At 41.5% G+C, this 17,557-nt stretch overlaps 1 protein-coding gene across 1 annotated transcript in view; it reads left to right on the forward strand.

The window, feature by feature from the left end:
- The window catches only part of PLD1 (phospholipase D1), a 1,505,857-nt gene that overhangs the window by 762,221 nt on the left and 726,079 nt on the right, over window positions 1-17,557 (forward strand). The window contains exon 15 of the mRNA XM_044070047.1: window positions 3,041-3,293. Within this exon, the coding sequence (XP_043925982.1) occupies window positions 3,041-3,293 (253 nt within the window). The remainder of the gene's footprint in view (window positions 1-3,040; window positions 3,294-17,557) is intronic.

Raw genomic sequence — 17,557 nt, forward strand, 5'->3', positions numbered from 1 at the left:
ACTATTATTATTATGTTAGCTAGCTAGCTATAGAACTCCGGCTATGGCACAAGAAATCCACAGCACCTATCTACTGGATCTAGAATCACTCAGTATTAAATCCAATACCATTTTACCAGGTCATCTAAACTAGCCAACTATAGAGTGGGAAACCACTACTACCACCACCACTAAATGCACAAGTACAGAGATTCCTGGACTTTGTCATTACAAGTACCCTGGAACAATTAGTCAGAGTGCCACTTAGGGGGATAACATCTTGGATCTTGTCCTTACTAATATGGAAGCATATAGCACTGTCCCTTGTGTATCTTTTGTTGTCTGTCCATAAAGCAGTTTCCTTTGAAATAAAATTGAAACCAGAGATCCCTTATGCCTGAAGTACCTTTAAAATTTTCTTTAAGTCATCTACCTGCTCCTAAGTGATAGTGGCAAGCATCAGATCTCCTCCAAACCCAGTTAAATCCACTGAATACGCAGAAACATAAAGCACTCTGACAGGTGAACCAGTTTTCAGGATTTCGTAACTTAAGTGGACAGTGACCTAACTTTTGACCAGCATGTGTCCATTGTTGTTCTAAGATCATCCTTCTATATTGCACAATTTATAAACAAAGTTATTGTGTCTAGATGTAAGGATGTCATTCACCCCTTTACTCAGCCGTCATTAGGCCAGTCATTATATGTAATGCCCACTTCGGCATGTGTCTTTCCAGATACATGCAACAACTGGAACACCCATAGATATACTTTACTTAAATGGCCTAAACAACCTGTCTTACATAGAGTGGCTCAAAGCCCTGTCACTGTACTCCGTATCCTACACTCTTAAGAGATAACCTTTGTCTGGCGTGCAAGGCATCCTCCAACACAATACTTACTGATGGATTTACTGCACACCAGCAAGTCAGATGGCATCAGAAATACTCTGTCCAGGGTTCTAAATGCTTTCTGCAACATCAACAGAACAGTTTGGAGGGACAGGTACATCTTGCAGAGGATACTGCTGCTCTGGAACAGACTCCCCATAACTTCAGTCTATGGATACAAAACATAAAATTTGACCTAGGTCTGCCCCCTGTACTACTAATGAACAGAGGAAGATCCTAAATACTTTATCCCATGTATAGGTCCCCTAAAATTATCTATGGTATCCATCTGGCTTCAACCCCTTTTTCCCCATTTTGCACATGGGTTGGGGTGTCACTTCAGCAGTGACAATCATCTCGAGCCAAGGTTTACACCACTGGGTGGCTAGCCGTGCCATGGTAGTTCATCTGTACCACTCACTTGCACACACATACACATGCACCTACAGCCAATTTAGAGTGTCCAGTCCATCTATTGCTTGTCTTTGGAATGTGGGAGGAAACTGGAGCACCCGGAGGAAACCCATGCAACCACAGGGAGGCAGCCGAGAATCAAACCAGAGAACCTCTTGCAATGAGGTGACAACATTGCCTGCTGTACCACTGTGGCCACCCCTAAATTAATCCCAGTTCTTCGTAGGGTTAATATGTAATTATCCACCATGGGATGAGCGAGGCCAATCTGTATCCAAATGGGATAGTTTAATTCAAGCAAAGCAAGGGTAACTAGCTAGATATAAAATGACCCACAAAGGCAGCTGGCCTGGTACTTGTCTATAAACTCAAAAATGTCATACCCTGGGTCAACACTACAGAAGTGTCTTCGAGGTTACCTCTGACGCCATTCTATCCATCACCCATCACACAGACCCTTGTAAACAGTACACTAAGGGCTTTAACATCATACTTCACATCTCCTTTCACCCAACGTTTGCCAAGTCATAGCCAGAAATGTCCTCATACCTAAACCTGAGAGCAGCCTGACATTACTGTCTCTTCTCTACTAATAACACCCAGAAAAATCAAAGCTGCTGGAAATAAAATCTGCTGGTTGCCTTACTTGTAGATACAAAAACAAAACAAAAAAATCATTGTGGCATTATAAGTAGATTCAGATAGTCACCTGCACACATCAAGTCCAGTTATTCCTTATACACTGATCTTTAAAATTGTAAATCTGTGGCAGTGGCCTCCCTAAGCACCACTCACCTTCAAAGACCACAGCATAAACACTGAAGAACTCTATTGAATATGACACCAACATTATATGACCACACTTTAAAAACCTCTATAGGTTAAAGGGCTTTTGTAAAACTAGCCCATGCCACTGAAATAAGAACTCAACAGGCATGAAGCATTTGAAACAAAGTTGAAAGGACATCTTCAAAATAATCTGAAATGTAATTGTTTTTACTAGAATGGATAGCAGCTTCCAAAATTGCAGGTGAATCTTGTTAGTTGTAATTTTGCATAAACCCTGTTTTTACATTAGTTAGTGGTACAAACTTTCTAAATATTCTATGTAGTTATCTGTCTACATTGTACTCTTCACTATAGTTCTGTACTACATATTACTGGTTGTAAAACTTTTACTTTTGTATGGACAGTGGCAAATACTGGAACTTTTATAGATTACTGATATCTGTTGTCTACCACATTGTTTTTCATTACTGTTTTTTTTATTTTAACTGTTCCTCAGTTTGAGCCTGGCTCACCTACCTGGTTAACAAATTGCTGTAAATAAATAACATGGAAGTGGATGAAAGGACTGGGACCTTTACTACCACACCTCATAGAAAGCTTTCATTTTGTCTTAATACACGGATTGACAATTTCTGCAGTCCTGCCATACAAGACCACATTGTTCTCAATTTCTGCAGATCTTACAGTCTCCTTTATTGTCCTTCTGCTGGGTTGTAATGAAATTCTCCATTATGATACATCCCCTCTCCATATTAGGTAACCAAAAATGATACAGTACCCAACGGACTAACAGTATTGTCCCTGCATTTTTTGAGTGCCTTGCTAATGTTCCACATTGATTTTTCCTACTACAGCTTTCAGTTTAATTGAATTTACTGAATTGTCCTTTATATCTTTTCAGTTTGTAACTAACAGCCATATTATTTAGCTAATTTACAGTGTGTGTCTGCTTGTGTTAAATTTTGCAGAATGAACTACCAAATCTCAAGGATTCTTCAGAAGACATTCCAGCAGATGGCAGTTCTGAAGAGGAAGATGATCAGAATGAAAGCTGTGATCTACCAGATCCGAGGAGTCCTGGGGAGGATACTGTTGATTTATCTAAAATGAAAGGCATAGGAAAAAGCAAAAAATTTCTTAGACTGAGTCGTTACAAACATCTCTATAGACCACATTTACACAATGCAGACAGCGTGAGCAGTATCGACAGTGAAGACGCAAGTAAGTCATTTTCTTGTAATGATCTAATGGAGAAGTAAAACAGCATGGAAGTAGTTTTTCTTTTATATGACAAATGATCTGAGTCAATTCACAGTTTGTCTTCATTGTTACACTGATCTCCGATGGTAATAATACCCAGAAACTTCAAACTGCATCCATTTGTTCTGTTTTCGACTGAGAGCTTATGTGCTGGAATCTCCATCTGTCTTCATATTGTAAGCTGTCCCTAATCCCCCCTCCCCATGCAGTGCCTTGGTGAGAGCATTATGTATGCGCAGTGTTTCATGTACATTGATTGTAAAGGCAACAGGGTTTCTTTAGTGCAGCAATAAATCTAAATATTTGCCTAGGTGTCAGCTCTGCCGTCATTCAGTCCAGATCCTGTCCCTGATATATGGCAGAGCAGGTCTTGCTCTGTTCAGCCAGTGCTGCATCCCTGTACATTATACATTTATAATATTTGAGTAATATTTTGCTGTTTGGTATGGGATTTATCTGCACATTGCCAGAAGAACATATACCCTGCATCTTCCCCCTATGGAAACCCATTGTAGATTAATTGCTTTTAAAAGTCTTAATACATTTAAAATGTTTTATTAGCACTATTGATTCATCACCTGTTAAAAATATTATAAATAAGAGGAAAGATTTCTTAGGATCCATATTTTTGTCCTTGAAATTTCAGTTCCATTTTGGATCTATACTTGGCTCATTAGAACCTCATAAAGCAAACATATTGTACAACTAAGCCATCAGTGGTTCTTGGTTTTTGGAATGATTGTGGCTCCATTTTGTTTCTGTTTTATTGTATTGATAATTTGATTAGACATGCTATGCACATGTGACCTTTAATTTTCCAGCACCTCTGGTGTGCTTAAATGACTTTCACAGGGTCACCATTCAAAATGACAGTTGTAATAGAATTCCAATAAAGATTAAACTGGTTGAAATCTGTCTAAAATCAGTAGGATATGTCTCATTTGCAATTTATAATCTTAACTTACAGAAGAGTTATAGGAAGTTGGTCTTAATTTGCTTCACATATTTCTTACTTGCATAAAATGCAGTTCTCCACAAGCTCATAAGGCTAGTGAATGCACACTAGCGCCATAAGAGACACTTACACCTGGAATAGCTCTCAATCAGTCAGGGACGAATCTCAACAAAATCAGGGAGAAATCTGCAAATAATCAGGGATTCATTTAAAATGTTAGCATTATTAACTTGAGACATTGACAGAATAAGAGAATATGGGTTAATATACAGCTTCTGAAGTAAAAGAAGTCTGTAACATTAAATGTTTTGTAGTCCTATCTCGCCTTCATTCTTACACATGGGTTCGGAGCCAATCCTCGGCTCCGACTCGGCCTATTACAAAGCTGAAAGTCTTCTAGTTGGCTCGTGGCTAGGTAGGTATCCCATGTTGTACCAGTATAATCCCCAGATCTTGTTTGCCACGTCGACAAATTCAGATGTGTTTCTTCTTGGCCGTGGCTAAGTTTAATACATTTTGCTATTTTTTCTATATTACAGTTTGACTTTTCAAGTTATATGGCTTTTGCTAGTGTTTAACAATCGTTAAGAGTAGTTTCAATATTGCTGAAGTATTTCTTTCTTCACTTTAGATAATTATTGTTGAGAACTGGTTGGCCGTTGGCCTTGTTGTTCTCTTTGGCATCCTGTGTGAAAGTTTGTTCTATTTAACGGGCATTTTGCCCTTTGTTGTTAATTGCTGTACTTATTCATTTAGAAGGTTTGGTAGTTCATTAATTTAATAAATATTTAGTGCTTGCTGTTAAGGTGCGTGTTTGCACTCAGTTTAACCTTTCCTTGTACAGTGTTCTTTAGTGTGCAGTGTTTATTAGTGTTAGTGAATTAGCATTAGACTATTTCCGCCTAGATATTAGTCTAATATTTAGCTATTTAGTTGACAAGGGTTCTTTGATATTTCCAACCCTTTTGGTTCTATGTCATTGAATTTGAATAAAGTTCCTCAGACAGACCCTTCTGGCTCATACTTTGTATGTGTACTGTATATTTTATAGTTTCTGACCTTTAGTCTTCTTTTTTCTTGGTCCGTTTAAGTTAGAGGACCTAGTTTTCTCTCCCTTTCTCTGCCCAGGGCTAGGCTCTTTTGAGTTAGAGATCCTAGTCCTCATGGTGGTGTGACTGTTATTGCCAGTAAGGGCTAGGCCCATTTAAGTTAGAAGTCCTAGTCCGCATTGTGTTTGTTTTGTCATTTTTTGCTGCATCTCTGTACGATGTTTAAAGAGGCAAACGATCATAAACCCTCGGCATTTAAGAAATGTGTGAAATGCTCTCAGAAAATGTCTATTACCGATGGGCACAGTAACTGTCTGTATTGCCTCGGAGCCATCCATCTGCAAGAAGCATGTTTGTTTTGCCATTCTTTCAGTGCCAGGGTCTTATAGGAGAGGAAGAACAAACTAATATTAGAAGGCCTCCTTAAGCCTTCTTTTGGGGAACACTTAGACAGTTCATCTTCTTCCTCCAAATCTCATACATCTAAAAAAGAAAAGGCTAAACCTTCCAAGAGGCATTCCCCGGTGCCATCTGGTGCTTCAGAACTGCCTCCTAAACTTTTGAAACCAGACAAGACTTCTCCCTCCTCGGCTCCACTGATCTTGGAACCAATCGAGGCCGTTGATACTATGACTGCAGTGTCGGCCCCATGCAATTCGGAGCCAACTACTAATAGCAAACATCGGAGCCAGTTCAGAGATCCATTACCGGTCTCCCCAACTTTAAGGTTCCCTATCTTACTGAAATCCAGATCTCCCACACTATCTTCCAGATCTTCCAGGAGCCTATCAGAAGAAGATGTGTAGAGAGTAGTGCTGAGACTCCTGAAGTTGTCTGCCTTGCCAAAAATGCTGTTGGCTCTGACCCAGTCGGTCCCAGAGCCACTTGAGTCCTTTTCCCCTACTGTGGTTCCTCCGAGCCATGCTGGGCTTTCGGAGCTGGAGTGTTCTGTACCACTGGTTTTGGAACCGTCGACTCCAGCTCCCCCCGAGGTTGTCTCAGAGTTGAGTTTCACTCTGACACCTTTGGTGCCATCCGGCGTGTCTAGGAGCCAAAGCTCTCCAGTCGGCCCCAACAGGGACACTTGAACCCGGACCTCTTCAGTTCCGAGTCTCCCTCAGTGCATCAGCTAGGGTGAGCTCGGATCCTACATCTGTCTCGGAGCCAATGGCTCTGGAGCCAATGACGTCCTCTGTCTCCTCGGAGTTGAGGAGGTTTTTGGAGCCAGAGAGGTCGGCCTTTGAGATGATGCGGAGTGTGCTGTCCCATTCATCAGCTCCACCCAGGGTTACCAACACTCTTCCCCCTCCGGCAACATCCTCTGTCTCAGCACCTACTCCCTCTCTTGACAGCAGAGACCTGCAGCCTCAAGAGCCCCCGGCTGATGGCCCCCACTCTTCAGAGACCTCCCCGGAATATCCTTCTGAGGAGCACCCTTGGAAGAGGACATGCAAGAGGAAGCATGTAGACTCCCAGGATGAGTCTCTTACCTCTGACACCCACCTCGAGGGGTCAGAAGGGTCCCCCAAGTCGTCCTCTGATGGTCTCCTTTGTAGACATCTTAGAGATCCTTAAGCATAGGTGTGGCTGGCCCACTGTTGCCCCTTCTGATGAGGAGTCTGTGTACGGGAAGGCTTTTGGGTATCAAACTTCAGCTTCTTGGGTGTCTCCACCTTCTGACGAAATTCTAGACCTTGTTAGTCAAAAGGTGTGGGAGACCCCTATGCCGTGGAGCCAGTCCCCAGGAGACCCAATAAATTTTTGTCAGCCCCCCAAGGAGAAACACTTTTTGTCCAAGGGCATTCCTGTAGATGCCATGGTGGTGGCGGCGGCAGCCACTAAGCAGGAGTTAGTTAAGACTTCATCTGTCTATCCGCTGAACAAGGAGTCTCAAACGATGGATAGATACAGGAAGCATATCTTTTCATCAGCGGCATTCACTCTCAGATCGCTGAACTACCTAACACATTTTACAAGGCTTCAGAGAGATCTTCTTAAGGAGTTGGGATAGACTCTACAAGGTACATCTACTGAAGGAGTCCCTGATAAGGTGGCTGTTCAGTTGTCCACCGTGAATTCCATTGTTAACTCCTCCATGAGGCGGATTTCATATGCAGCCGATGGAGCGAGCAGGGCAGCGGGTTCAGGAGTTTCCCTTAGGAGGCACTCCTAGATGCGCTTGTGTAATTTTGCGGAACTGTTCAAGTCTACCTTTACCAATGCCCCTTTGACGGTTCTTCCTTGTTTGGACCTAAGGTAAAAGACACATCACCAGGTGCAAGCAAGAAAGGGAAACGCTCTCTGCCGTGGGAGTACATTTTACTGTCCTCTCTAGACCATATCCCAAGGGTCAGAGAGGTGGTAAAATGTGGTTCAAGAAGTCCCAGAGGTTTTCCCGGATGGACAGGGTGACTTCTCCTTCAGAGGCAGAGGGAGGAGGAGCAGATGGTAGATGCCCTAGAGGCAGGACTGGACTGCAAAACCAGGGAGGCCGCAATTCATTTTGAGGCCTACCCTATCAGCGCTCCTGATGTTTGGGCCTGGCTGTGCCTCTCTGGAGCCAGTCAGAGGTCACATTTCTTTCTGTCCAGAAGCCTGGCTAAGCATCACCCAAGACAAATGGGTACAAAGAATTATCACCATAGGTTATTCTGTACCCTTTTCTCTTCCACCTCATGTTCCCAAGAGGATCCCAGATGTTCCACCCAATCACAGGGATGAAGCAACAGTAGAAGTGAACAAGTTGCTCGCAAACAGAGTCATCCAAACTGTCCCTGCAGACCAGGTAGAATTCGGAACTTACTTCATATTCTTTTTAGTGCCAAAATGTACAGGGGAATGGAGGCCTATCTTGGACCTCAGCAAATTAAACAAATCCGTAAAGAAGGACAAGTTCCGGATGGTGACATTGCAGTCTATACTCCCTCTATTAGGGAAAGACACTTGGATGTGCTCAGTAGACCTCCAAGATGCATACTACCACATAAAAATAGAGCATAGAGGAGCCATCCACACTTCCAGCTGGGAGCCAGTCAGTACCAGTTTCGTGCAGTGCCCTTTGGGCTCACCACAGCCCCCAGGGTGTTCACCAAGTGTATGGCAGTAGTGACAACTCACCTGAGACGTCTAGGATTCCAAGTCTTTCTGTACCTGGACAACTGGCTCCTGACTGCCTCCACCAGGCATCTACTTCTTTAAACCAGAGATTCCACTATCCAACTTTGTGCCCAGTTGGAGATTACTATAAATTGGGAAAAGTCTGCCTTATCGCCCTCTCAATTTGTGACTTTTATAGGCACAGAAATAGACACAGTCACCATGTTAGCTTGTCTTCCAGCAGAAAGAGCACAGAACCTCATACAAGTCCTTCGGCTACTCTCCCACCGGAAAGTCAAGGCAAAGACAGTGCTGAAACTCTTAGAGACCATGGCCTCCACAATATTGTTAGTACCTCTTGCCAGATTACACATGCGGATTCTTCAATGGCTCCTATCGTCCCAGTGGTCCTTCCAACAATTGCCCCTATTCCACCATATCATTTTAACAGAGTCCTGCAAAAAGGACCTACGTTGGTGGATCCAACCCAACCAACTAACGACAGGCACCCCATTCCTTCCTCGCCAACCCATTGCTATTGTGACCACGAATGCCTCACAGGGTGGGGGGGGACATTATATAGGCAGGACTGTCCAAGGCATATGGCAGGATCACGAGGCTCACCTGCATATCAATGTTCTAGAGATGAGGGTGGTACTTCTGGCATTGCAAGCACTCCATTACCTTCTTCCTCTTGGGACGATAGCAATACAATCAGACAACACATCAGTAGTATGGTATCTCAACAAACAAGGTGGAACCAGAACTTTACCCCCTTTGTTGAGACGCGATTTGTGTTTGGAAATGGGCGATATCTTTCCAGCACTTTCTAGTGGCAATGCACATCCCAGGGGCAACCAGCGTGATAGCCGACAAACTCAGCCAGGCAATCTTGATGCCTCACGAGTAGTCTCTGAAGCAGGAAATAATGGAATAGATTTTTCGCAGATGGGGACAGCCTTATTGCGATCTTTTCGCCAGTCCAAGCAACTCCAAATGCAGCAGCTACTTTTCCCTTATCCCCCCTCCGGGGGAGTCACCGAGAGACGCACTTGTTCACGATTGGCCCCTAGGTCTCCTTTATGCTTTCCCGCCCTTTCCTCTCATATCCAAGGTGATTCAGGAAGCAAAACTGTTGGGAAGCAGATTAATCACTCCTTACTAGCCTCATCAGGTTTGGTTACCCTTTCTTGGGCCTCATCTACTAGACAATCCATAGACTCTGGACTCAGTGCCAGATCTCTTGATGCACATGTCAGGCTCTCTTCATCCCAGCCTCCACACCCTCAATTTGACAGCTTGGCTGCTCCAGTTCCATCCCTAGTCAGGCTTCATGATTTTTCACCCGCTGTGACCCACATTCTCACATCTTCTCTCAAATCCTCCACTAGAAAGTTATACACCAGCAAATGGAGAATGTTTTCTATCTGAGCTGAGGAAAGGAATGTTGACCCTTACACCACATCCATTCCAATGGTTTTGGAATTCTTATCTGAACTTTTTCACCAGGGATCTGCTGCTGCCACAATTCGGGTTCAGTTGTCAGCAATATCAAATTTTCATTTGGGTCAATATGAGTCTAATCTGATGTCACACAGTTTGTGTGAAACCTTCCTTAAAGGTGCTACTTTGCTGAGACTTCCTTTTCAGGAGCTTCATGGGATCTAAACTTCATCCTATCCAAATTAACCCTTTGAACCTGCTCATTTGTGTGCATTGAAGTTTCTGTCTTGGAAGACTTTGTTTCTGGTGGCCATCACATCTGCTAGAAAGAGTATCAGAGTTACAAGCACTGTCTATCAAGCCACCTTATTTGATTTTCCACAAAGATACAATATCTTTTCACACAAATCCATCTTTTGTCCCTAAGGTGTGCTCTCATAATAACTTGAACCAAATTATAGAGCTTCCGGTGTTCTTTCCTAAACATTCCAATGCAGCAGAATACAGATTTTATCAGTTGGACATTCGCAGGCAATTGCGGTTCTATCTACACCAGACCAAGGAATTTAGGAAGTCAGACCAATTGTTTGTATCATTCTCTGACTCCAGATTAGGTCTCCCAGTTTCCAAGGTGACCCTTTCAAATTGGATTTCCAGTTGAATATCCTACATTTATTCTTCCAATGGAAAGCCTTTACCGTTCAATATTAAGGCTCATTCTACAAGATCCCAGTCTACTTCTGCAGCCTTTCAAGCCAGGGTTCTAATTGATATTTGTGCAGCAGCAACCTGGGCGACCCTTCACACCTTTATTACTCATTGCAAATTGGATTTGACCTCTAGGGGGTAGAGCCTCCTTTGGCTCTATGGTACTCAGGAGTATTTTTCCGTGAGCCACCCAAGAATAAGGTGCTAGGGATGCTGTCCCATATGTAAGAATGAAGGCGAGATAGGACTGCAAAACATAAAGAAGTTATGTGCTCACCATAACGTTCCATGTTTCTAGCCCATCTCGCCTTTCATTCTTATGAACCCCCCTCCTTTCCCCTTCCTAGAAGGATCTGGAGACAGAAAAATTTTTTATAACAGGTGGAGACCTTTTATTATTGTTCTTCCTGGATAGTTTTTGTTCTGTCTTTCTTAGTTTAGCAGCAAACAAGATCTGTGGATTATAACTGGTGCACCATGGGATACCTACCTAGTCACGAGCCAACTAGAAGACTTTGAGCTTTGTAATAGGCCGAGTCGGAGCCGAGGATCAGCTCCGAACCCATGTGCAAGAATGAAGGGCGAGATGGACTACAAACATGGAATGTTATGATGAGTACATAACTTTTTTATTGTCATTATTTACTAAGGGCAGTTCACCACCTTTTCCCCAAAAGTCAACAGTTTTAGGAGGGATTAGGAGGAACAGAGTTAAAATTTAAGGTAAAATCAGGGATAGTTGAGAGGTGTTGGCACCTGGTGTGATATCCCTCATTAACAAAATCCAAAGCAAAAAAAAATAAATAAAATGAAAAGCAGACTGTGATGCAGTAGCACACAAAGTAATTTGTAGAAGCTTGTTCAATTCCTGATTAAACTCGCTTAGTTTTCTTTTTTCTGTCATTGTCATTGTCTTTCAAATTTTTGTAATTTCACTTTAATCCATGAAAACATTAAACAGCAAGTAATGGCTGTATTCCAGACTTGCAACTTTAGAAGACTAGCTAAGATAATTTAAAGCTTTGTGTATTTTCTGGAAAGTCATTCATGTGGGCACCTGCAGTGCCTGTTTTATTTTGACTATTACACTGTTTGGGTTCAATCTTTTTGCAGTTATGTTGTAAATGCTATTTTGAATGTATTCATATTAACTGAGACTTTGTTCTTCCTAGCTTAACGTATCTGATAACTATGTCAGTTTAGTTTAAAACATAATGCATGGTTTTCTTATTGGTATATGATTTAGTGTACCTCAGATGACATACAGGTATAAGAGGATATTTGTTCTTCTTATCAAATCAGACTTGTTCAGATCTTTTTGGTAGACTGGCACTAATGTCTTATATTTGAAGTTGCAAGATTAGGATAGTTGTATTATTCAGATGGGTGCGTAAAGCCCCTGTACAAGAGCTAAGGGAAATGGATCATGTATAAAATACTTTCCATTGGCGCGCCATTTAGCATGTCAGTCTTGTCCAAACAGATTTCAATGGGTTTGCCCATGATTATTATCCACATCTATCATAGTACTTTAGAAATGATAGTTGCTTAACAGTTTTAAGGGGCTGAGGTGTTTAAAAGTTGAAGATTTTACTCTCCTGATGGTAATTAAGGCTTTACTTAACAGTTCTAGTTTAGATGTTCTCTTCCTTCACTGATTGTTTCCTGTTTTTCTATGTCATGCTTCTAGAAGTCTTATGAAGTAGGCAGTAATACGTGACTTCATCTCCATTCATGTTGTACACTGATCACAAATCATATCTGTAGGCATCATGCTATTGTTTTCTGATGTCATTTTCTGCAAGTGATATAATGGGCATCCACTGAAATAGTCATTTCCCCACCTTTGTTAAATAAGTGCTTCATAAAATAAAATTCATTAAGGCTATTTATTTCATTTGAAATTATCTTCCCTGTTTTCTTTACTTTCTAAACATTTATGTCGGCATCCATATTAAGTACAGACTCAGGTAAAGTGATTGGAGAGTGCACTGTGATTATAGAAGCTGACCCTTGCTGATGTCTGTGTATTACGGGTATTCAGAAGTCTGTATCCCTTTCCTGCTATTTGGGGGCAGCAGGCTGTACTGGAAGTTGTCAAAGTCCTAATTTTAGATGAAAGGAATGAATGTCCCATTTGTATTACCAGTTGTATTCATCTCTGTTTTCTGCACATGCTTAGCCACCCATTAGCTTTCTCTTTGTAAATGCAAGTCTTATGTGCCCCTGTTTTCTGAGATGGTTCTTTCTTAAAGAAGGATGTCCTCTCACCACATTCTCACATCTACACAGTTTTGCAAACAGGAGCAAGCTGCTAAATTTACAGGATGCTCTACATAGAAATGGCATTGCGGAGGTGTATATGAAAATAAATAATGGGTGATTTCATTGGGTTTGGGCAAATGTTCTTTCTCATTTAAAAAATGTGGAAGCTGATTACATTTATCATTTTCAAATTATCCGAGATAAGAAGGTAACAACACAGAACTCCTTAGCTGTCTATGGTAATTGAACACAGGAAGTTCAGGAGCTGCCTTGTGTAACATCCTAGTATTTGCGTTGTTACTGGTTTGTGCATATCGTTTTTCATTATGTTGGGGGTGGCATATTCTTCATAACTAGAATCTGAGTATTGCACTGACTTAAGGCACTGTCTTCTTCACACATGATGAATAATTTTAACCAACGCAATGCCAGTAGCTTCCAATAGCCACCAGTATAAGACATAAGCTAGGGATTTGAGTTAGTAGGTAGCCATGATGATGCAGCAGGTGACCTGCTTTATGCAGATAAGTTTCTTCCCTTTCATCTGGGGACCACATGTACAAATGGACCAGATTCTTAAGAAGAATTAAAAAAAGGTAAGCAAAGAAGGCCAAGGATAAAAAGAGAGTTGACATTTGGCATGGTTTTGCAGGCTTTATATTCCTGCCTGCACGCAACACTGTCAGGAATTCCAAAAGAGTTTTCCTTGGCTAGAAGGGTCTTCATTTTTTTGCATTCCTAAGTCCAGACAGTGCTCTCAGTAAGTTCAAAGGTTCAGTACAGTCTGTTTTTTGTCACAACTCTGCCATTGATGGCAAAGGAGAGACATCTACGAAGCAGGGTAGCAATCATCTTTCATTTCTTTCTCTGTATCTTCATAATCTCATGGCATGTCTGAATTTTATTGACTTTTTTTATTACAAAGTTAGACACTTTCAACATTTTTTTTATTATTCACTCATTTCATTTTTCATTTATTTGATTTTGGACCTCGTTATTATTTATTTAACTAAAGAGTTTTGAAAAAAAACTGTTCCATCCATTGTTTCATAACTACAGCCGTAGGCTCAAAACCAGTTCCACAAGCTGAGCAAATCACTTGTACACCATGGGTTGACTCCAGCAATCTGAGAAATGCTCATCTTACAGGAAGTTCAGTCAAAATATACAGTGTCAGAGAAATGAGATGCTGTTTGAAAATTTTTAGAGGCAGAAAGAATTTCAAGAGCAATTACCTTCTTTTACATCAGAAAAATAGTTCTAACTCTGATCTTTATCAGTGTATGGGTACTGAAAAAAAGTGTAGAGAACTCTTTCAAGGAGCACATTAAGTTCGAGTCACATTTCCTTCAGCCTATATGTGCTATGACCTTCTGCTAAAGGGTGCATTGAAGTTCTTGTCAACAATCATCAAAAAGGAGTGGGCTCTGTTCCATTTCCTGTATTTGTAAAAGCCAAACAACAAATATTTTGGAGTTTTTGGCAGATGCTAAAAAAGTTATTACCAACAATTGGAAGTTTAATTCAGTTTCTACGTTCCAAGAATTTAAAAATTTAACAGCAATACTATTTAAAACTGAAAAAGAAGTGATGAATATAAGATGCATAAATCATACTAAGGCTTTTAATGATTGGGACAGTCTTGAAATGTTGCTGTTAAAATACCAAGACTTTTAATGAGGGCCTTGATGATTCAATGTATTCATAACATTGTATAGCAGTATGTGATGTTGAGTTTCTTTCTTTCTGTGTATATATTGTAAGTATGCTAAATTAATAAAACAAATTTCTTTAAAAAAAGGAATGGGCTGAACATTTAGTAACAATGTCTAGAAGACGTGCATTCCATCTTTTGGTGGAGCTATCATTAACTCCTCTGAGGGTTATGAAGCCTGACCACTTAGTCATTGTATGCCCCAATAACAAAGAATCCAGAATCAAGCTCCTTGTTCTTCCCAGGATTAGGAGTTCTTATTAGAGCGAATGTCCCCATTTTCACTGAAGGAACAGTTGAATAAGTTAAGATGATTTAAATATGAAATTTGCTGAAGTCTCTTCCAGTGGTGCTTGCTTCAGTGAGAGTCATGTAGCCTGAGTCCACTTCTGATTTTCAAACTGTGTTATGGGCTGAGTTTTAAGAATTATCCAAATCCCTGTCTGACTTGATGAAATAATTGGTTGTTTCTTTGGAACAACTTTATTGGGCACTTTTCCAAGCATGATGTTCTTGTTTCACTGTTGCAGTCATCACATTTGGGTTATCTGCTTGCAGTAACCCTCAGTCGGCCTGATTATCAAAGTCTTGGGTCCTGCGTCGGTTGTTGTCTCATCTTCCATGACGGCAGGTAGACAGGGATATAAAGCATGCAGCCGACGCCATTACATCAGTCTTTCTTGCCATGCAGTGCCCGAAGCAGAAGCAGTTTGCAAGTGCCAGTCGACCGACTCCTGAAATTTTCATTTTTGAGTTTCAGAACTGAAGTCTTCAACTAAAGCTAAGTACCCCGTTGGGGAAATGTTTTCTTGCTCTAATCCGATGTCAGTAAAAGTCAATAATTGTATTTCCTGTGGAAAGTAAATACCTCATAAAGATTTTCATTCATATTGTATTCCTTGCCTAGGTCCTGACCACGATGTACTTCGCTGTTGGTTTTGTGCTTATTTAAACCACAAACTATTCGTTGTTGATACATTTTCACTTCTAAATATTTTGGTACTCGGTTCAATTACCCAGATATGTCTTCGGTAAGCCACCCGACTACCGACATTTTGAAAAAACGCAAAGATAAATACAGAGACAGGCCACCTAGGTCCAAAACTGCTGACGATGCTTCTCCTAAGCTAGTCGCCAGTTCGCCGGTACTCAGTGAGGTGCTTTTGCAGCCCCTGCTACCCGCTACTTCAGATTTGCAGGCCTCTACTGAGACCCATTCGGAGTCCGGTATGCCATGAGATGCTTCAACTGTGGAACCTGCGGCTATCTCTATCTTGGATAGGTCTGGAGCCGCTGTGCAGGCACTGGCTTCTGAGGGTGTATTTAGGCCTACTGACTTGCATATTAAACTGACGCCATCATCTTCTTCTAGGTGTAAAACTCGAACCATGCCTAGAAAACCAACATCCAGACTGCATGGTCAGGCCTCTATGCCTTAAAACAAATGATAAGAATGGCTGAAGACCTTATTACTTTAATCAGGGGAAGCCAACCTTCCCCCTCTAAGAGACTTAGGACTGAATTTGCTTATGATACTTTTGACCAGGATTCTGAAATTTCTGTCTCCTCTGATGACCAGGATTTACCCTTGTTGGTGAAAGCTCGCATACTCTTAGGGAGCATTTTCACTGGGAAAGCCAGGATTACTCTGATTCTAAAATGATGCTTAGAGATTTCTTACTCCTGCCCCAACACAGGCCTTTAGCTATCCCTTCTGTGCTGGACATTGTTGATGATGCCTTTTTGGAATCTAGCTTGGTCTCTGACTTTTTACCTCCTGCTCCCAGAAAATCTGATAGATATTACAGGGTTCCTGATGCTCACAAGTTCCTTTTAAAAAATCCTACTGCGGATCCTGAGACCATTTCACAGGGACCCAAGGGCATTAAGGCTACTACTGCCAAAAATCCTACCCCCTCTGATAGAGATTCCAGGGCCCTGGATAGATTGGGTAAGAAGGTATACACCTCTGCAACCTTGGCCACCAGGGCCTTAAATTGCCAGTTTCATATGTTGAAGTATCAGCAGCATTTTATTGGATTGCTTAAACAGAAAATGATGTTGATTCCTGATTCTGCTGAAAATAAGGATTTACAGGATTTAATGCATTCTGCTGAACAGGTTGGAAAACATACTTTGCAATGTGGGTTTGATTCACTAAAGACATCTTGCAGGGCTGCTGTCACTGGGTCTGTACTTAGAAGGCATGCTTGGCTTAAGGAGCAGTCTTTGCCAGATCATGTTAAAACTAAATTGCTGGATGCTCCCTTAAATCAGGACCACTTGTTAGGTGACAAAGCAGAAGTAGTTATTAAAAAGATGGAGGAAAAAGGTAAATCTATGCAAACTGTTAAAGATTTCTTACAAGTGCAGCCTCTTAGATTTAGTAGGCATTGGCCCTCAAAAAACTGGTCTTTTCCTGCCTCTTCCAGGCCTTCTCAGTTCAAACCCAGAACCAGCAGAACACCCAGGCTTCAGTCCCAGTGTACGCACAGAACTAAACAGTGGGGAGTGCTCACACTTCCAAATCAGGGAGTAGTAAGACTCCCCCATATGCTAAGCTGTCTCAATGACTTAACTTTAAAACTTCCAAGTACTTCTCAACTGACTGCTCCTTTAGGGGGAAAGATTGCTCTGCAATCTTAAAAACTGGGAACTCATTACCCAGGGCAATTGGGTTTAAACACAGTTTCCCAAGGATGCATATTTTACTTCCACACATTACCAACCCCAAATGGTTGGCCAGATCTACCCCCAAATCAGTGGGTAGAGGTTCAAAAGCAAGTACTCTGTCTCTCTCTTAAGATTACAGGCTATTCAGGCTGTACCAGAAGAGGAAAAGGGACAGGGTTTCTACTCAAGACTTTTCCTGGTACCCAGAAAAGACAACTTATGGCGTCCTATCCTGGACCTGTCTATCCTAAACACCTTTTTGGTGATTCCAAAATTCAAGATGCTAACTCTTCACCAGTTGTTTCCCATGACAGGCAAAGAT

The sequence above is a fragment of the Protopterus annectens genome, chromosome 4.part1, assembly GCF_019279795.1.
Source record: "Protopterus annectens isolate FY-2018-M chromosome 4.part1, PAN1.0, whole genome shotgun sequence".
Lineage (NCBI taxonomy): Eukaryota > Metazoa > Chordata > Ceratodontiformes > Protopteridae > Protopterus > Protopterus annectens.